General features: G+C 41.7%; 1 protein-coding gene across 15 annotated transcripts in view; it reads right to left on the bottom strand.

The window, feature by feature from the left end:
• PTPRM (protein tyrosine phosphatase receptor type M) overlaps window positions 1–22,347 on the bottom strand; it is a 412,071-nt gene that overhangs the window by 189,617 nt on the left and 200,107 nt on the right. For all 15 annotated transcript variants that reach the window (XM_035125987.2, XM_035125998.2, XM_060277900.1 and 12 more), the window contains exons 8-9: window positions 1,493–1,801; window positions 735–844 (exon numbers count right to left, since the gene is read on the bottom strand). In XM_035125987.2, coding sequence (XP_034981878.2) covers window positions 735–844; window positions 1,493–1,801 — 419 coding nt within the window. The remainder of the gene's footprint in view (window positions 1–734; window positions 845–1,492; window positions 1,802–22,347) is intronic.

Genomic DNA, 22,347 nt, shown 5'->3' with positions numbered 1-22,347 from the left:
TGCAGCACATTGGCCCCACTGTGTGTCTCTCTCGCCTCTGCGAACCGGGTGGCGCAAAGCAGTGTTTCCAGTTCCCAGGCCTGTGTCCCTGAGACTCCGCCAGGAGATAGTCAGTCATCCAGCTCCTCTAATTTCTCCCTTCTAAGTTCACAGACCAGCAGTGGGGGAGCTGCTGGCCCCTTGCTCACCAGCACGCAGCGGGATGAGGCTGGCCGCCCAGGCACATCGGCGTCCTTTCCGAATAATTTTTCCCTTCTCAGTTCTCAGGCAAGTAGCGTGGGTGCTCCTGGTGCAGCTGCCCCTATGTTCCAGGGTCCGCTTCAGGACGCAGGATCACGAGCGGGCATCTCTGTTTCCTTTATGCCTAACCCTTTATGCCTAAAAGGAAGTACTTTTTCACGCAACACTTGGAGAACCACTATGGAAAACGTTCCCACAGGAGGCAGCAATGGCTACCAAATTGGATAGCATTGAAACAGATTTAGACAAATTCATGGAGGTGTGGGCTATCACTGGCTATTAGCCACCATGGCTATGCACCATGGCTGGAGGCAGCAATGCTTCTGTATACCACTTGCTGGAAATCACGGGGTGGGGTGGGGGTGGGGGTGGGGAGAGTGCTCTTGTGCTCAAATCCTGCTTGCTGGTTTGCCAGAGGCAACTGTTCAGCCACTGTGAGAACAAGATGCTGAACTAGATTACACCAAGAATGGAGGACAAGTGGTTTTACATACCTCATATAGGGTGATCACACCATATGTTTGCACTGGCTCCCTCCACTGAAGGAAGATTTTCTCCTCAAACATACTTCCCTGGATGGATTCAAGTGGTACAGGACTTGGAACTAATGCATTTTAAAAAAGAAGAAGGGATGTTTAGGAATACAGTATGTACTGTCAATTTGAATGTTGCATTTAGATTCTATCACTATAAGAACATGAGCGCCACACTGTAAATGCTGCTTTCAGGTTTTTAAATAGTAATGGCTTATGCACTGGCCATGCTAGATCCAACCCATAAAATATGTGTTTGCATGTAATGCTGCAGACTACATTTCACTCATTTGACCCTGACAATCATGTCAGTCCTCAGTATCCTTCATCCTCATGCTTCCTTTATCCAACAAATCCTCGACACACTTATATGCAGTTATGCATATGTCTTATATGGTTTATGCTGGACTGCATAAAGGTAAAGGGACCCCTGACCATTAGGTCCAGTCGCGGATGACTCTGGGGTTGCGGTGCTCATCTCGCTCTATAGCGCGAGGGAGCTGACGTTTGTCCACAGACAGCTTCTGGGTCATGTGGCCAGCATGACTAAGCCGCTTCTGGCGAGTGCACGGAAACGCCATTTACCTTCCTGCCGGAGCAGTACCTATTTATCTACTTGCACTTTGGGGTGTGCTTCTGAACTGCTAGGCATAAGCACCCCAAAAACTGTGTCTATGCATATTAATGCATTCAGTAAACCATTACACTTAAAAACTCACCGTCTTCATCCGTTTGTACCACAATTTCTTGGCTTTCTTTTCGTCCTTCAGGATTCATAAGAACCAGTTTGACACTGACATTAGTATATGGGGACAGATTAGTAATGGTATGCTGAGGGTGTGAATTGTCTGTGTCCCAGCTCACTTCTTCTCTGACTTGTTCTTGTCCACTAGCTTGGTAGCGGTAATGGACGGTGATATTGTACCTATGGCAACGAGTGACATTGTAGCCAAACGGCTCCCAGGTGATGGTGATTTGCCGGGATTTGATATCGACAACTTCTAGTTTTCTTGGACCACGCATAGGATCTGTAAAAATTAAGACATGCATTTTCATACAAGTGCTTGTATCTGATATATGGTAGTGAAAATAAATACTGTTGAGATATTTTTTAAGAAGTATAGGGAAGGAGAAAAGAACATAGGTTCTGATCTACAGTCTGTACTTGAATACTAGCTTGAATCTGTATATGAATAGTGGCTGGACAGATGTCTGACACTGCCAGTGTTAGTGATACTGGCATTGTTGGAAGGAGGAGTTTAGTCCCAGTCCTCCATCAACTTATGTTACGAAATGTATTAACAGACTTGAAACAGCTCCTATTATGAATGCAAAGCAAATAGTGTACCAATCATAGAATAATAGAATTGCAGAGTTGGAAAGGAATCCAAAGCCAACCTCATGCAATGCAGGAATCTCAGCTAAAGCATCTTTGACAGGTGACCATCCAGCCTCTGCTTAAAAAAAAAAACCCAAGGAAGGAGACTCAACCACCTTTCAGAGTCCCTTCCACTGTCAAGCAGCTCTTACTGTCAGAAAGTTCTTCCTGGTGTTTAGTCAGAATCTCCTTTCTTGTAACATGAAGCAACTGGTTCAGTTGCTACCCTCAATAGCAGGAGAAAACTAGTTTGCTGCATCTTCCATGGGATAGGCCTTTAGATATTTGAAAATGGCTATCCTATATCTCCTCTTTTCCAGGCTAAACATCCCCAACTCCCTCAACCATATCTCATGAGGCTTGGTTTCTACCTCCCTTGATAATTTTGGTTGCTCTACTCTGCACACTCTCCAGCTTGTCAAAATTCTTACATTGCGGTGCCCAGAACTAGTCACAGTACTCCAGGTGTGGTCTGACCAAGGTAGAATAGAGCAGGACGATGACTTCCCTTGATTGGGAGACTATACTTCTGTTGATCCACCTTAAAATAGCATTAGCTTTTTTTGCTGCTGCATCACATTGTTGACTTATATAAAGCTTGTGGTCTATGAAGCCCCTATGTACTACTGGCAAGCCAGGTGTCCCACAAGACACCTGAACATTTTTCTGCGGGCTCAAACCCGACAGCAGACGGACAGCAACAAAAACTGTTTAGCTTTACTATAACAAAGTCATGGTTTGTGGTGAGAACAGTTGTATGACTAGGGATGGAAAAGAAATTCAATACAGTTCACATTTAAAGGTGAATCATTCACACTCCCACTTTCCTAAACAATATGAGAACCAAATCAACATCCTTTGAAAATCACACTCATCTGAATTTTGTGATGCAGCTCTGCAACCAAACAATGTTAACAAAAATGCATACATAACAGGGACGTGTACATAAAAAAATCAATATATTTGTGGAAATAACATGAAAAAATGTATATTAGAGTCAACTGCTTGCAAAAGCATGCACATTAGTCAAAGCTGCACACAAAGATGTAGTTATTGGGAGAAATTCACAGTAAAATACTGATGAATTTTCAGGGAGACTTTTTTTTTTTTTGCAAATTGCTGCAGAAATGTTATGAGTGGAATTTTGAGATTGGAAAAATGAGAACCAGAACAGAACAAAACTGATGGATCCTTCCATTCCCCATTATGTGCCTAGAGACCTGACCCCAAACTGCTGCCATGAAATGCAAAAGATTGTTTCTATCTATACTGTCCAAAGCAATAAGGAATCACAATTGGAAACTCGAGAAAAAACTTCCATCATATTATATTATGGGTTCCTTACATATCTGGTAAAAGAAGTCTGTCATCAGTATGGCTATTATACAAATTTAGCTGTAATCTGATTTTTATTTCATATGAGAGTCCTCAACAAGATAAAAGACAATGAATAGTTTTATCTACTGCTTCGCTTGTTGAAATGCCAAGAAGAGTTTTAATGAGCTAGAAATCTCTTATACATAAACAGATTAATATGCATCTGCTGGCTCATGTTTATTAATCAACATGTCTTAACCAAGAATGTTCTAAACACTTGCCACAAGATTCCATCACTTCTGGCTTCTAATAATTCCCTGCAAGCTTGCAACATTGTTCAAAGATATTTTGCATTTTATCTTAAGTTTGCAGGAAAAGGCACTAAAACCACAAACTATATAGCCTTCAAATCCATGGTTCATGCTTTCATTAAGATTCTCACTGTTCTAATTACATCAAACTTTTTGACCACAGGCCCTTTTAAACTTCTGCTGACCATTCTGGCTCTCACTTACCGGTATCTAGTGCAAGCAAGCCATTGGTTTTGCAGATGCTTACAGAAATCCTAGCATATAGTACTTGATGGCAGAAAATCCATGGAAGAGCAGACCCATACATGAGAGTATCTCCATCTTTGTCTTATCCCTATCCCCTTTATTCTTCTGCCTGACTCTGATCCCCTTTACTCAGCTACCAAGCCTAAAAAGAAAATTTTATGAAAATACTGCTTCTGAGCACTAGTTCTGATCCATTCTAAGTGCAGAAGAATTTCTACAGCAGCTCATGCCCTATGAGAGAATGGTAGTGTCCCTGTGGTGTTTGAAGCATGTCTGAAGACAGTCGTGCTGTGATAGGCCGTGGGCAAAGAGATGGACAAGGGACATGGGTCAGACTCACAGTGAAATGCGGAGAAGGGGATCTGCCTTGGATGCTTGTTCTCTGTGGTTAGCAGTAGACCAAGGAAGAGAATGAAGCTGCATGGGCTGGCATTAGATGCTAGAGATATGAGATTAGCACTGCCAACCTGCCTGTGGTGTCTAATGGAGATGTAAGTGAAGGAGTTGTTTATTGAAGTAGGTGCACGCGCTTTGTTCTGGGAGGCTGGAAAAGGGTGAGGAGTTGCAAGGACTTGCCTTGCTGCTCTAAGCACTAAGCCAAAGGAACTGAACTTCTTTCCTCTCTTATTGTTACCTGAACATCCCCATAGTCCCAGCACTTCTCATGGATGTCTCATAACCTCCCCCAGGATAACCTAGCATATAAATCTGCACCAATCCAGATATCCATGCACACTCAGAGATATAGTAGCAAATCTTTTGTACATGGCTTACCTCATTACTTTCAATACTGTAGATTTATGTGTTCAAAATAATTCTGTTTCTTCCATTGAAATGAATAAAATCCATACAGGTAAGAATAATCTGCATGCATATTAAACATCTTGAGCTCACATGAGCTTGCAGTACCAAGCCAAACACTTCCCACTTTCATTCGTGCTTCATATTTTTATTTGCTGCAATAGAACTACTTAGTTTTATTCAGCTAAAAAAATATATGTTTCCACTGGTTAACTAATGAACCCTAGCAATATCCTTAGTCCACATAGGGTTGCCAGACTCAATAGAGGACAGGACTTCTGTGCCTTTAATTGCCCTGCTCTCTTTTGAGTCTGGAAACTTAAAGAGAAACCAGCAGACCCTTTATTTAATTTCCAAGCAAAGGGTCTGCTGGTTTCTCTTTAAGGTTTCCAGACTCAAAAGAGAGCAGGGCAATTAAAGGCACAGAAGTCCTGTCCTCTATTGAGTCTGGGAACTCCAAGTCCGCAGAAGGTGAAATTTTTTTAAAAGATGGTATTCACTAAAGGTGTATTCTTCCATTTTGTAACTGAAATATGTGGTTCAAATCCTTAGTTTGTCACTGATTTATATGGGGTTGCATAGTCTTTAGTACAGTTGAATTATTCCTGCCCCCCAGACAGTCTACTATTCAAGTACTGTGCAGACTCAGACTTGCTTAGTTTTAGCAAGGTTTCTGCATCATGAGCCTTCCAACCATATCATTGGAATCAAAGTAATATGGATAACACTTAACATCTGTGGTGTGCTTTCACGTGCTCAAAGCACTTTCACATTCATTATTTAATTTTAATTCTTACAACAACTTTGTTATCCCATATTGCAGAGGAATGTAGGGACTGGGATAAAGTAGTTTGCCAAAGGCAGCCTAGTGAATTGCCTAAAATCAACTAGCGAGACAGAGGTGATGTCAGAACTAGGGACTACCATAGCTGCCAAGTTATCCCTTTTTTAAAGGGATTTTCCCTTATGCTGAATAGGCTTCCTCGCGAGAAAAGGGAAAACTTGGCAGCTATGGGGACTACCTGATTTGAAGATAAATCTTTGAACCACAATACTACACCCAACTCTTAATTTAAAAAAAAGTCCCAATGAGACAATGAAATTTTCAAGAAATAAAAAAAGTAATTTATGAGCAGTTTCTAATTTTAAAAGAAGTGTGTGTCTGTGTGGCAGGGAATAAGCTAGAGATCTCCTGAGAAATAAGCCGTTTCCACAGTATGGCATCATAGTTAAGCCCAACTGTTCGATATATCTGATAGAACCACAAAGACTACAGCAAAACTCTGCAAAGCAGAAACCCTAATGCAACATTTGTTTGCATCAGGTAATGCTGATTATTCTCTGCATGCAGTGGGCCAATGCCTCAAAATAATCAAGCTTTAATGATTTATCAGCTTAGTAACAAGGAAAGTGCAATTTAGCAGTGCTAATCACAATGCAGACCACATTCATTAGGCTTGGGGGGGGGGAGAGAACAGTCCTGCCAAAAGCAGTTTACATGCCACAGCAACCATTTTGTATGCTACACATAAATCTCACAGGCTTTGGTAATAGGGTAATTAATTATGTTTTCAGAAACACCACATTTATTTTCTCCTCACTTGGTATAAGTTTTTTTGGGGGGAGGGGGGTTGGGATTATAAAGATAAGACCCTTACCATTTTGCAACTGCCTGACAGTCACTGGACTGCAGCACGCCAAGTTACTATAATTGGCCCTGAATGGCATGAATCATATGGCTAATCTGCGCCCAATGGTTCACGGTAAGAGGGCAGGATTACTTCTCTAAAGAGAGCAACGTCTCTCATGCCTCAAGCTTGGTGTGATACTTCTTTGCAATTCCCCTGATAGTACCTGCAGCATTTTTCACACTGCTCTCTTTCTGCCAGTTCACGCTAGGTATAAAGCAGTGAAGTGAAGTCTGACAGTTGCAGCTCACGACCTTAGGGGCATCCAGTTCCAGCCCCTGGCACTTGAGCATCCCATTTAATCAGTAATCCTGGTTTCTTCGACATTCACCAGTGTTTTTCAGAGAATATAAAGCAAAACCTGACTGATAGGATCAATTTCCATTGCAGGTTCAATTCACAGCTAATTTCTCTGGAACTTCATACTTTACCTCCTATTACAGCTACCTTGCTTTTTCAGAAACTCAATTTCAGAACCTGTGAGAGACGTTTAGGTGTAATTTTAGGATCCTGTCACTGATAATAAAAAACTTGAGATGGGAGCAATGCTCATGCTGCAAGGGATTCTCCCCCACTTCCAGCTGCCTTGTTCATCAAAGGTTGCAGATGCATTTTGAAACATAATAATAATAATAATACCCGCCCATCTGGCTGGGTTTCCCCAGCCACTCTGGGCGGCTCACAGCATATATTGAAACATAATAAAACATCAAACATTAAAAACGTCCCAATACAGGGCTGCCTTCAGATGTCTTCTAAAAGTTATGTAGTTCTTTATCTCCTTGACATCTGAAGGGTTGTTTTTTATTTTTTTATACAGTTCTTATGATGTTGGATACAGAGCATTGCAAGGGAAGTTTGCCTTGGGCAATATGTGCTCAGGGGACCTCACCTTCCTGTTAGTCCCTACTTTTCATCAGCACTGTTGCTGCTGGAGATACACAAACGTGGCTGTTTGATTCAGAAAATAGCCATCCTTATGAACAGCAGGATTATATACACATAGAACAAAAATCAGTTCCACTTAAAGTTTGTTCTCTCAGTTAATCGTCCACATTTTTTCCAATATTCAGAAAGTTAAGGATTACTTTGCTAAAGTTAGGGTAAAAATAAAAAATCAGGAGCTACACACAAAATATAAGGTATCTGATAAACAGATTAAATGCTCCATAATTGCATCTCCATACTAGAAAAGGTTTACCATGTTTAATTTATGCCTGCCAGAAATTCTGCAACTATTAAAGGGGCAAGGCATCATTCACTTTATTCCTATACCTGTACTTCATTCCTATACCTCGCTACAAGCTGTTTCTGTTGGAAGAGAACAAATCTGTTTGGCAGGGAAGATAAAAGGAACACCTTCCTTCTGATTCTTTAGCAATAGTTATTAAGTGCTGACCTTGAGCCAGACATCTTGGAGAGTGAAGTCAAATGGGCCTTGGAAAGCACTACTAATAACAAGGCCAGTGGAAGTGATGATATTCCAGCTGAACTATTTAAAATTTTAAAAGATGATGCTGTTAAGGTGCTACACCCAATATGCCAGCAAGTTTGGAAAACTCAGCAATGGCCAGAGGATTGGAGAAGATCAGTCTACATCCCAATTCCAAAGAAGGGCAGTGCCAAAGAATGCTCCAACTACCGCACAATTGCGCTCATTTCACACGCTAGCAAGGTTACAATGGTGCCTCGCTAGACGAAATTAATTCGTTCCACGGGTCAATTCGTGTAACGAATTTTTAGTCTAGCGAGTCCCAGTTTCCCATAGGAATGCATTGAAACTTAATCAATGCGTTCCTATAGGCTCTGGGGGACAGGCAGCGGCATGCAACGATGTCGGCTGTGTGCAAGGCGGCGGGGGGGGGAGAAGCTCTCTTCTCCCAGCCACCGCCTTGCCTGCCTCCCCCAACACGGAGCGCAACTTCGGAGGTCTCCAAAGTTGCGCTCCGTGCCAGCTGTGCGCTGCGAGAGGCGGGGGCGGGGGAAGACCTTCCCCCGTCGCCGCCTCTCGCCAGCCTCCGCGGACACGGAGCGCAACTTCGGAGGTCTCCGAAGTTGCGCTCCGTGTCTGGGATGTGGGGCTAGAGGCGGCGGGGGACGGAGCCGAATCGCAGGCGGGCACTGCTTGCCCCCGCCTGTCTTCCCCGAGCCAAGGGGAAGACAGGCAGGGGCAGCCGCCGCACCGCCACGTTTCGGCTCCGTCCCCCCTGGGAAAGGAAGATTACCTGTCAGCTTCCCTCGCTGACAGCTGATCTTCCTTTGCCACTTTCTATGGCCGCGCTTCGTAAGACGAAGCGGCGGTCATAGAAAATTTTGTCGTTTTGCGAATGCCTCGCGGAGCGCAAAACTCGTTCGATTAGCGAGTTTTTCGTTGTGCGAGGCATTCATAAAGCGAGGAACCACTGTATGCTTAAAATTCTACAAGTCAGGCTTAGGCAGTATGTGGACCGAGAACTCCCAGAAGTGCAAGCTGGATTTTGAAGGGGCAGAGGAACCAGAGACCAAATAGCAAACATGCGCTGGATCATGGAGAAAGCTAGAGAGTTCCAGAAAAACGTCTACTTCTGCTTCATTGACTACGCAAAAGCCTTTGACTGTGTCGACCACAGGAAACTCTGGCAAGTTCTTAAAGAAATGGGAGTGCCTGATCACCTCATCTGTCTCCTGAGAAATCTGTATGTGGGACAAGAAGCTACAGTTAGAACTGGATATGGAACAACTGAGTGGTTCAAAATTGGGAAAGGAGTACGACAAGGTTGTATATTGTCTCCCTGCTTATTTAACTTATATGCAGAATTCATCATGCGAAAGGCTGGACTAGATGAATCCCAAAACGGAATTAAGATTGCCGGAAGAAATATCAACTACCTCAGATATGCAGATGACACAACCTTGATGGTAGAAAGTGAGGAGGAATTAAAGAACCTTTTAATGAGGGTGAAAGAGGAGAGCGCAAAATATAGTCTGAAGCTCAACATCAAAAAAACCAAGATCATGGCCACTGGTCCCATCACCTCCTGGCAAATAGAAGGGGAAGAAATGGAGGCAGTGAGAGATTTTACTTTCCTGGGCTCCTTGATCACTGCAAATGGTGACAGCAGTCACGAAATTAAAAGACGCCTGCTTCTTGGGAGAAAAGCAATGACAAACCTAGACAGCATCTTAAAAAGCAGAGACATCACCTTGCCGACAAAGGTCCGTATAGTTAAAGCTATGGTTTTCCCAGTAGTGATGTATGGAAGTGAGAGCTGGACCATCAAGAAGGCTGATCGCCAAAGAATTGATGCTTTTGAATTATGGTGCTGGAGGAGACTCTTGAGAGTCCCATGGACTGCAAGAAGATCAAACCTATCCATTCTGAAGGAAATCAGCCCTGAGTGCTCACTGGAAGGACAGATCCTGAAGCTGAGGCTCCAATACTTTGGCCACCTCATGAGAAGAGAAGACTCCCTGGAAAAGACCCTGATGTTGGGAAAGATTGAGGGCACTAGGAGAAGGGGACAACAGAGGATGAGATGGTTGGACAGTGTTCTCGAAGCTACGAACATGAGTTTGACCAAACTGCGGGAGGCAGTGCAAGACAGGAGTGCCTGGTGTGCTATGGTCCATGGGGTCACGAAGAGTCGGACACGACTAAACGACTAAACAACAACATTAAGTGACAACACATCCTTAGCAACAGAGCATCTCTGCATCTGACATAGAAGGTTGCTGCCACTTTTTGCTTTCTAACTTTCTTTACAAATGCATGATTGACTACTTTTTTAAAATAAAGCTAAGAGTCTGAGCTTTCTGCTGTGGTGGTAGGGAAGGAATGTGAAGATGAACTAGAAGTCATTTTAAGTTCTACAGCAAAATTAACTTAATCCATCTTCAGTTCACCTGGCAATTAGATCAGAGATTTTTCAACTAGTTCAGTGAACCTTTCCCAACCAAACTAGTTAATTCCAGCACTGAACAACATAAATAACTAAAGATCTAAAGCTCAGCTACTAGCAAAATTTCTACCAAATGCTGAGAATGTGTATGGAATGGCATTTCTAAATGGGCAGTCATTATTGATTATTTGCTTCCAGGTTTGTTCAACATGGCAGTCTTTATGCTTTTGCTTTGTGTTGGCTGCTAGACATGCAAACTGAACTAAAATGAGGGTCTATATTGGTGAGTTGGCAGCTGCTGTCACAAAGGCACTAATCACTAAAGGAAGACAAAGTAATGATTTGCCCAATGCAGTGCCTATTGGAAAAGGGCTTTTGTAGGGCTTTGCAGATTCTTCAACTATATTAAATTACTTTATTTTTCCACTTAGGTAATGGTGCCTCTCCTGCAAACTGAGGAATAGGCTGAAACTTTGGATATGGACATTATGATTTAACCTAAAGAAGAGTCAATCAAAAGCTGAAACGGAACTGTAGAGTTGGAAGGGATAACAAGGATCATCTAGTCCAACCTCCTGCTTAAAAATCTCCAATGAAGGAGAGTCCGCCACCTTCTGAGGGAGTTTGTCCCACTGTCAAACAACTCTTACTATCAGAAAGTTCTTCCTGATACTGAGAATCTCCTTTAGTGTAGCTTGAAGCCAATGGTTCCAGTCCTACCCTCCGGAGCAGAAGAAGGTAGGATAATTCATTCACTCCGATTTCTATTCTCTCATTTCCAGGATTATTATTCAGTAGAGAGATAACACCCCTATTCTAATATATGGATATTAAAGCTTTGAACCTACATTTTTGAACTGGTTCTTTACCCTGGTATCCTTGGATTGTCCTTTTGCAAATAAAAGATTGCTGAATTGTGTGTCTCAAGTTTGATCAACTTGGCATGCAAAACAAGGCTTTAAAGTTCACAATCCATTTCCACCCCATAATGGGTCTTTAATGGTGGGGGAGTTGTAGATAGTGGATAACTAGTAGATGTAATTCATATCATGCAGAGATGTTAAAGATTAACATAGTGGATATTCTGCGGGCATTGCGGAATTAAATGGACTTGTATTTTTAACTGCTACGGTACCTGTTCGTAATTCATATGAATTCATACTGCTTTACATTAAAACAGTAAAACATTATTTAAACATTTATTTGGACCTTTTTGTTGTTAAAGGATGTTATATAAAAATCGGAGGGAATTAAACAAACAAGAGAGGGTCATTCATTTGGAGAACCTAACACAACATTTCATCCCATTTTAAAACAAATTTACACTTGTGTGGCACCTCATACTCATTAGTAGGTTTAGACTATACTTTACATCTGCAGCATGACAACTCCTTTGAGATTCTGATATAAGATATGGGATGCAATGCAAAATACTCTAACAAGACCAAGCCTCTATGGCAGGCATGTCAAACCTGCAGCCCTCCAGATGTTTTGGACTACAATTCCCATCTTCCCCAACCACTGGTCCTGCTAGCTAGGGATCATGGGAGTTGTAGGCCAAAACATCTGGCGGGCTGCAGGTTTGACATGCCTGTTCTATGGTGTATTAAACAAAAATGTTTCTGCAGTACAAGTAGCAATCATTATTTGTGTTCTTTCACAGTACATTACAAAGGAACCTTTAGCTTCACCATTCAAGTAAGAGTCAGATGTCAGCAGGACAAATCTGCCCGACATAACATATCACTACACTTCACTAAGCAGATATGTGGTGGGCTGTTGCATATTCTTGTCATGCCAACATGCTTCCCTAACAGCACAAATGTAAGCAGAACTTAGCCTAAAGAGACAAGATTTCCATTTTCTTTCTTTTACATTCCTGTAAAGGGCTGCTCCAGTATTCTTGGCCACACCGGTTTTCCTTTCTTTAGAGCACCTCCCCAATGCTCCCAGGAACAGGTTAGTCGCCTGGCTTTTGAAAAATGTTTGGTTTCAACATTCTGACAGCTTTCAGAAGCAAAGTAGGTACATGCAAGACATATGAAACAGCAAAACTGAAGAGGCTATTTGTGGAGATGTGCACTCAGATTGACATAAAATCTGATCATGTCTGAGAAAGCATTATTTGGAGTTCAGATCCAGACGTTGAATATTGCCATTTTTTTCAGAGCAATAGATTTAAATCTTAGCATGCTTCCACACAGAGGCAACAATCTAACACAACCGTTAAGCATGTGTAAGCCCTTTGAAATCGATATGCTGAAGCACGCTTAACATTGCATTGGATTGTAGCCAGAGGGTTTTTCGGAGCTTGAGTATATTCATTCAGCGCACTCGAAAGCACCAGCTGCATTCATACAGCTTGCGCAATCACCCATTTGGCCGAATGGCAGAACTAGCACTTCTGCTAGACTACTTGGCCTCCCTTTAAACAAACAAATGGAATCCGTGCTCTCCAAAACTGGAATGTATGGGAGCAAGTAAGCTTTAAATAAAAGAGGTAGGACTGTCATCTGAGTAAAAACACAAACTGATCAGTTAACCATGTGTTACAAGATCCTGGAAAGCCCCTTGCTACTGGTTCTTTTTAAAAATAAAAATAAATAAAATATAAACACCTAATCAGTGTTTCAGAAGGCCAGTGCTGATGTGATAACTTGCACAATCACAATACACCAAAGTTCAAAAGTACTGTACTTCACCAGTAAACTTCTATAGTAGTAGAAATGTTGCGAAATGGTTCCTTCAATTAATTGCCACAATCACAGGGGGCAAACAAGAGGATGGCATTCATCAATTTTTGGGGGGCGGGAGGGGAGGGTTCAAGCGCAAATTGGTAGAATGGAGGGTAGGCTGTGCTCTACCTTTTTCATGTACTGTGGTGAGCAACAGCTTCCATTTCGTTTGCCCTTTCCTAGTCTGTGGTGATGGGGAGAGGGGGAGGAAGCAATGTTATTTAGCTGGCCACATCTGCACAAAGTAATAAAGTTTCGTGAATATTGATTCCTGCATGGGAAAATAGGTCAGAGCATTACAATAGGATGTTTGTTCCACGACAGTAGCCCTCTTCAGGCATTTTGTACTGCATGCAAAGTAAACACATAAAAGAGGGAAGTTGGGCTACCGTTTCATCATGCCTGAGTTGAAGGGGAATCATCTGCATCAAGGAGGCTCCTGGACCCATGGAGATTCCCTGCACATTTTAGAGCCACAAAAACTAATGCCATATTAGAGTGACACAATGACCACTCCACACATCAAGGGGGGGTGCTTTTTGTGTGGACGCGCGCAGCCCCCTGATCCCAGAGGGCGGCTCCCTGGAAGTTCAGGACTGGCACCGCTTTCCCAGGTAGGATGCCAGGAGTCTCTGCCTACCCAAGCCTGGCATCCAATCCTGCCTGGGGAGGTGTTGCCAGGGGATGGCCAGGTAAGGGGAGGGACAAACCGGCTCGGACAATAGCATTTGAATCTAACCTCCAAGCACCAGTTGGTTCCAGAGCTTCTCCCACCCTCCACACCCTCATTCAATTTCCTTTGCAGGTTAACCTTTTCTCTACAGGTTCACAGGCGCTGCTACGTCAAGGCCGCTGTTGAAGGGTCGGAAAGGAATTTCCCTGCATTGGCAGGTTTCGCCTTTCCCGTAGCAATACGTCACAACTTGGCGGGTCAGGCCTTGGGTGGAATTCTTTGGCGATTTTACTAGAGGGAGGGGCATGAGGCGGAGACCTCACCCCCTTGCGGCGACAAGATAGGGGTATTGGGGGAAGCCTTGACCATGCCAATAGGCGTCATCACTTCCCCCTTCCAGCGGCGGCGAACAGGGGGTGGGCTCTCTCTGCTTGAACATATGTTCTCCAGAGCATGTGGATAACCCCGAAGCCTCCGAGAACCCTGGCTGGGGACTGGGAAGGATAACGCCCAATGCCTGAAGCCAAGGTCTCCCTACATCTGAATTTGAATAAAGTTGTGGCCTATTTGAATCCCATAGCACGTTGTCTCGTGTATTTATTCCGCTCAGGGGGTCGCCTGCGGGTTTGGGGGACTTCGTCTGTCCACACAACTCTTTGTTGTTTTCCCTGAAAATCTACAACCAAGTTTGAAACGTCAGTTTGATTACTTTTGAGCAAATGTAACACTTTTGAGTGAGCATTCAAGACTAACACCAAAAAGCATAGCCTCATGAATTGTATATTTAAGCCACTATTATTATTATTTTAAAAAACCTACTACGTGGCACCATCATCTTATATTTTTCTCTGCACAAGCCTGTTGCATGTATTCACATTGGTCCAATCCTAACCCCACTTACTTGGAAATACCGGTAAATACCATTGACTGCACTAGCACTTAATTCTATGTTAGGATGGTTACAAGACATGGTTAGGATTGTGCTGTTGATGCTGTTTACTGAATCTGTCAATAATTCCCTTCATAAACCTAAACACTTTTCCTTCTTTTGTTTTCCATCAATCAAAATTATCCAGACAACAATATAGCTTAAATTTGAACCATATAAAATGACATTTTATAGCTGTATTTTAGAGGGTGACACACAGTATTTAAATTTTAAAGTATTTCTAATAGGAATGGATTTATTATTCAGTGTTGCTCTCAAACTACTTAGATTGCTTGCCTATTTCTCCATAATGGAAAATAAGTATGTTGTTTTTTTTAAAAAAATAAACTTATGAATATAAACAAAATTATATTCTAAATTTGTGAGACATTTTTGTTGCTTGTTTAACATGACATACCTAGCTATTCAGTACTCACTTTATAATAACCCCTTTTCATTCCCAAATGTACTTAGCCATCAGCCAGTAGCAAGGAAAATGCTGGTGATAGTTTTTACAACCACACATTAGTTTTACATTACTTGACAGGCTAATTCTAGAGAGTTCCAAAGACAGACAAGCATGTGTTCTTACTATTTTCTTCCCTGGGCTTGAAAGGAGCATGAATCGAACTGATAAATGGGGGGGGGGGTATGGGAGTGCAGGCATGTATTTTTCATTTCACACTTATGTCAGTGTCAGTTCACCCCAAGTGCATTCCAGGTGCAGTGATGAAAATGCAAATCTATAAGAAACACAAGCTTCTAGTAATTATCCTTCTGCACAGATTAGGAATAGCACAATTAGAGAGTTTACACAGCTAGATATCTTGTTATGTCTTCACTGTGCACAGGAGTTGTAGTAGTTAAGTTCCCTGCAGAACATGACTAGACGTGTGCTAGTTTAAGGCATGCAACTACAGCAGAAGCATCATTCTAACCAAGGAGAGCACAAAGGTGAAGAACAGACTAAAGGAAAAGAGGCAAAGGAACATTAGGATTGCAGTAATACTTGCCCCTCCCCCTGAAAACTAGGAGGGATTGTCACTCCATTGATTTGTTTGACTTCAAGAGAGAAGACTGCATGCTAGCATGAATCTATGTTGGAAGAAGAAATGTCACCAATTAATGCTACTCAACAACGAAGAATATGATACTTAAAATTCCTCTTAATCCAACATGTGCAATCAACCTTAAAGAGCTGTAGCATGGAATTAATTTAGAGAACATAACCCCAAAATGCCCAAAACTGATAATAAATGGATAGGATTCCCTGGATTAGCTTGATAAAAGAAACATTGAATGTTAAGATGTGTGGGTAGTAGGATATGCTGATTTACTTTCTGAGCAGTTATCATTTTATTGCCTTTAAATATCTATTTAAAAAAAAGAATGAGGAAGAACAAATCTGAAAATCTCTTCTAGGCCAACGATTTCCCATTTTGCCAGCATGCATGCAGTTCCCAGGACTCCTTAAAATACTACAGTTGTGTGTATTCTTGGGGAGGGTGTATGTGTTGTGTTGTGTTGTGCTGTATGCAGTGTGTATGCACCTTTATCTCCAAAGCCTTAATTTCAGCGCCAGTTATGAACTTGGTCTCAGCCTCTGTTTCCTTAAAGATGAAAGCAGAAGAGCTGATGAACCAGTATTAAAAGCCAGTGCCTGGTAACACCGTGGGACCACTATCATTACCGTATTTAATGATACAGCTTAGCCAATGAGTACTGATATATAACGCTAAACTCTTTCAACTGGTCGAGGTACCAAAATATTACGCAATTTAATTGTTCTGAAAGGTTAGCTCACTACAGCAATCTAAGAAGGTAAACAGAAACTAGAGTGGATTTTCCCTCCTAATCTGGTGAGCTGTATGGTAGACCATCGCACCGATATCTCGCAAATGTGAATATGGAAAGTCTGAATCGTGTTTGCTATTTCATTTTACCCTGGCCCACACCCCTACAGATCCCCCCATTCTATCAAGAAAGTCCTTTCAGAACACACCTCTTCATATAACCTCCCCACACTATAACATTAGGAGACGATTGGGCACCTATATTCTCCCTGACATGCTTCCTTTCTATAAGCAATTATTTTTTTGTGACATGGGAGAACATTCAACCTGTGATACCCCATGTATCATGTACTTTCCCCTCAACATGTCCATCAAGAGTGAATGTGATTGGATGCATGTACTCAAGAGAGAGAGACAGTACTACGGAGTCAGAGGACTAGAAGGGACAAACAAGTTATTGTCAACCTCCTACCCTAATACAGATGCCTCTGAAAATAAATTGCCTAATTAAGCTACAGTAAAGAGCCTGTATGTTCTTTGGGTTCCTCATCAATCTGGGCTACATGTGAACTGTAAGTCTAGAAATTCCCCATTTATATCTCACTTTAAAAAACCCCCACTATAGTTTAGAATAAACTTCATTCCAGCCTGATGTTATGCTCCCCCCCCCAGTTTGAATTTATATAAAGAAAACTAAAATTACTTCTATAAAGTATATAATCATTTCATTGTGATACAATTTATTTAGTTTCATGGACAGTATTTTACTAGGAAACCAGAGAAGGTACTCCTTTTGCATTTGTAACATTTTTTATAGGAAGCTTTTATGGTCTTATATTAAGAATAGTGCTTATTTTTCTCCCAGGCAATTAAAATGAATATAGTAATAGTACACTGAATGTGTACTAAACCCAGTGCACTATTACTATATGATTCTAAAATCTGTTTATTAGTATAATATTTATACAACCAAGGCTCAATGTTTATGGACAACCAAATCCTGCTTTATGTTCATATAGGTTTTAAAACTTGGCTGCTAGCGAAACATAATTTCTAAACAAATTATGCTTTCCAGGGCCAAAAACCATTTCATTCAGCTGCACTTAATCAGAAATGTGCTTATGATATTCATAATCATGTTTCATTAATAGCAGGCTATGAAACTTAAACAAAATATTTATAGGATATTTTTATCAACATTAATTGCTCTTGTCATAATTCTTAACATTTTTGGAACCAACATTATAAGGTGTTTAAACCAAGTAAATTTTCAATATGTTTAGGTGAATCAAATTAGAGATTTCTTTGTTGTACATCTACGTTCTTAGATCTGTCATACAACAGGTACAGTATTTGGGTGTTCCCCTGTCTAATCCACAAATCTGCCACACAACACTACACAGCATTCATTTATTTACTACAGATGCATCCTGCTTTTCTTCCATCATGGAACTAAAGGTACATTCAGACAGAGAGATTATTGTGGTAGCTTTCTTGGTTATAATGCTAGCATTTCTCTCCCAGTTTCTAAGATTCCTTTTACACTGCATTGCCTACTGTGTTGTGGAACTGAGGCTTTTTGATTGATATACTGTCTTGGCATGCCAGATTTCATTAATACCAGTAGGTTTGGTGTGACACAACAGCAGATGTCATTGGACACATTACCACATTTTATGCACACGTAAAGAACCTTTCCTGTAGATCTGTGGGAAAGAGTGTTCCCTGGGTATAAGGGTTTGATTACAACACACAATTATCTCCCCACACAAGATGTTATTACTCTCAAAGGGGACGTGGGTGGCACTGTGGTCTAAACCATTGCTCTGTCCCAGTTTCTGCCAACATAGCAGTTTGAAAGTATGCTAGTGCAAGTAGATAAATAGGTTCCGCTGCGGTGGGAAGGTAAACGGCGTTTCCGTGCGCTCTGGCTTCCGTCATAGTGTTCTGTTGCGCCAGAAGCGGTTTAGTCATGCTGGCCACATGACCCGGAAAGCTGTCTGTGAATAAACGCTGGCTCCCTCGACCTGAAGCAAGATGAGCACCGCACCCCATAGTCGCCTTTGACTGGACCTAACTGTCCAAGGGTCGTTTACCTTTACCTTACTCTCACAGTAAAATGTAGTAGATATTAGAAGTGGGATGGGCACACATACAGGTACACTAGGCTGTTTTTCATCTAAATCAGAAAAAGCACCTCCCAAAAAAGAAACCCTCCCCAAATGGGATCAGGAGCCTGGTTTCTGACACAGTGACAAACTATGGTTTACTGCATTCACAAATTCTTTGAGAAATCATGGCATGAAAGGGAAAGAAGAAAAGAGAGGGGTGAGGAACAATTGCACATGCTTGAGTCTTGCTGTAGCTGATGCATGTAGCGATCACTTGTAGCCGAGTAAGGTTGTCTTTCATAAACACTGTTTTAAAAGCGAGTCCTTAAGTTACTGTGTAGGCCAATTCTGGATCCACATGTCCTTCCACAGTGGGGATATAGGTTTCCGGGCGGGAGCTGATCATGTTGAGGGTTTGCCAAATGTGCCTTTCTCTTAGCGTGTTTCTCCCTTTCGTCCTGAGTTTGGGTGTCTTCAAAGTCCATGACACCTTTGGTAAAGGTGCCATGGAAGTAAGGGTGCCAATTGGAGCAATCACAGGCCAGTGTTTCCCAGTTGTCAGTGTTTATAATACATTTTTTTAGATTTGCCCTGAGAAAGTATTTGAACCTTTTTTGTTGACCACCAGCATTACGCTTACCATTTTAAAGTTCGAAATAGAGTAGTTGCTTTGGAAGACAATAATGCATGTAGTACCAAACCATGGCTTAGTATTACATCTGAATGGGCTAATGAGATGAACTGCACTTGTGCTGTTTATTATTGTCCAAGAGCTATCTCTTGTAGAATTCAACTCCTAGAAGAAAATCTACCAGGAAACAAATGACCCTACATGTTCCTTGATAAAATGTGTAGGACTTGGCTTTTAATCCATTTGCTCTGAAATGCAGTTCTTTATATTATTTTCAGGCAAGCTACATTACCTGTGTAACTGCGATGCTGAGTATTAACTTGATGGTCAGAAGCCTCAGGCAGCGGACTAACCAGTCTCCTTGATTTGTGGTGTCACATGGGCAGGGGAAATGTAACAGGGCCTTTGTTACTTTCAGCCAGGCATCCTTACTGCCATGGCATTTTGCCAGCCATGCATAAGAAGGGGGCAAATCTGCCTCCAAGGAAGCCAATAGAAGGCTTTGGCTGGCTTTCTGGGAGGTGGTCCTGGCAGCAGAGCTGACCAGACACGTTGAACTCTTTGATCTGCTTTGCTTCTAGGGCTAAGAAGGAATTTTACACATAGACTAAATGCTCCGTGGGGTTTTCTGCCTTCCTCACAGCAATACTTTAACACCTCAGTTTTGCATTACATGTTTGTCATAACCACTGTTAGGCATCCAGCAGAACTCACAGTGGGATCAAGTTGAGTTTGGGGCATTTTGCATACCCTTGGGGAATCCCTTTATGGGATCTTGGTGGGCTGCTATCTGCCAAAGCCTAGCTCGGCAGCTGTCAGGCATCAACAGCTCTCATTCCTTCATTAGTTTACAACATGGTGGGACCATCAAACTTCAGGCCAAACCTCTCTTTCAGGTGGGCCCAGGACATCAGCCAGCATGTGGGTTGCTCAGTGGAAGCATCCTGCCCTATGCCTTGTGAAACATATTGCTCTGTAACCAAATAAAGTTGTGGTCTCGGTTAAAACCCATATCAGTCTTTCATTCATTACTCCAGGGCCTAATGCCTTCTCTGTGGGTAGGCCGACAAGAAAAGTTCCCTAGCAGACTATGAACTTGAAGTAGTGAATTACACTGACATAGTTTACATTTGATATACAAAAGTAGCAAGTTGTTAATTGGCTTTGGATATGCATTTAGAAGGTGTGAACGGTAAGAAGTGTTAAAATTTCAACAAAGAGTGTACTAGTAGACATAGGGTACATAAAATATTTTATTCTAGCCTAAGGCAGCCTACCACAACCCCCATTCTGGAAAAGTATTCCTAACATCTCATTTGAGCTTTCTCTATTCACCCAGTTAACAAAGAATCAAGAAAGAACATCTGAAAATACTCTCAAGGCTCTCTATCAACAGAAGCAGCATGCAGACTGAAAATATTCTGTAGTTTTCTCTTAGATACACAGCCAGGAGGGAGGGGAACAAAACACACTGCTCAGCCACAGTAATTGGTTAGTAACTGTACCACTCCATGCAATACTGAATCACTCATGTGTGTTTGTGTGCTGTTTCTTCCAGTTATACATCTTTAATTTTGGTATACAGTGGTGCCTCGCAAGACGAATTTATAGCGTATAGCGAAAAAATTGTTTTGCGAAGCGGCTTCCATAGGAACGCATTGAAGTGTGGTTTCCCATAGGGTGCCTCACAAGACGGGGGAAATTTGTCTTGCGAGGCACCCTATGGGACGAAAATAATTCGTCTTGTGAAGCGCGCCATAGGAAACTTCGTCTTGCGAGTCTCCATTGAAATCGCCAAACGCTTTCGTTTTGCGAGTTTTTGTCTTGTGAGGCATTCGTCTAGCGAAGTACCACTGTACTAGTATTCATTTCACCAAAAGAATCCACATATTCCCACACATTAGGTCAACAAATACCCTTTCTTCCATGCTTCTTCAGCCTTTCATAACTGACCTTCCATACCCATAACATCCCTCACCTCAGACCTTAATTCCTTCCATTTCACCTTTCTTTCCACTTCTTCTTTTTTACTACCTGCTTCAGCCCCCAAAGTTTCCCTACAAACCCCTCTCATCTCTCTCTCATTTTATTTTAAAGGTGGCTTTTGCCTGAAGTTTGTAGTCCATCCGTCCCCGATGTTGTTTGTTTTATCTAAATTTTTGTTGTTGTTGTTGTAAATTAGTTTGGGCAGACAGATAAGATGTGTGTTGAATACATATATGAAGCAGCACACACCTAATTAAGTCACATCATTACTTAGCATGCAGGGCTACAACCTAAGGATATAAAAGGGGAATTATATTAACAAATATAGGAGCAACCCTCTAGAAAACAGAATGGATGTCAGAAGATGTATGGGCAAAAGCATTGTGTTGTGCCTCATGGTGCCTGCTTATAGTGTGTGAAAGAATTAATGTGTCACTTCTTAAGGTACCAAAGAAGCTGCTGAATAAACAATGGGAAGCTTACTAACTTCACCAAACCAAAGCAGAAACACTAATTAATCCATTGTCCCTGATGTTAAAAGATGAGTAGTTGGACCATTTGTGTTACAACCAATTCACCAGGTTATGACCTAAAGACATCTATAATCTTAATGCTATTCTGAAGCTCTGGATGCAACATTTCAAACTAATTGTTATGATGAGAAGAGTTATAACTGGAAGTGTTGCTCTCAGCCTTTAGAGGAGGAGTATTAGCTGTTTTTGGTTAAATAGATGTATTTGGGGGTATGGAAAAATAAGCACACCGGGTTCAAAAAAATTACAATATTCAAGGGACAGAAAAAAATTGTTATCTTCATTCAAGCTGCTTTCAAGAAATCAGAAAACTTCTGCTACAAATTCAATCTGAAATAAATCTTTTTCAAATGAAAGAAACTCACAGATACAAACAAATATATTGTAAGTGATATGATATAAATCTGTGGCACAAACCTTGCTATTTTAGAATCTGAGGCACCCTCCTGTCACATCCATAAATCTAGGAACCGAAATTGGCTATAGAAATGCAAAATCAAAGAACTGTACAATTGCAGAGCTGGAAAGTAACCCAAGGGTCATCTCGTCCAACCTCATGCAATGC

Source organism: Zootoca vivipara, chromosome 8, assembly GCF_963506605.1.
Source record: "Zootoca vivipara chromosome 8, rZooViv1.1, whole genome shotgun sequence".
NCBI classification, from domain to species: Eukaryota; Metazoa; Chordata; class Lepidosauria; order Squamata; family Lacertidae; genus Zootoca; species Zootoca vivipara.
The sequence above is the reverse complement of the archived record's forward strand: the minus strand, read 5'-3'. Positions and strand labels throughout refer to the sequence as shown.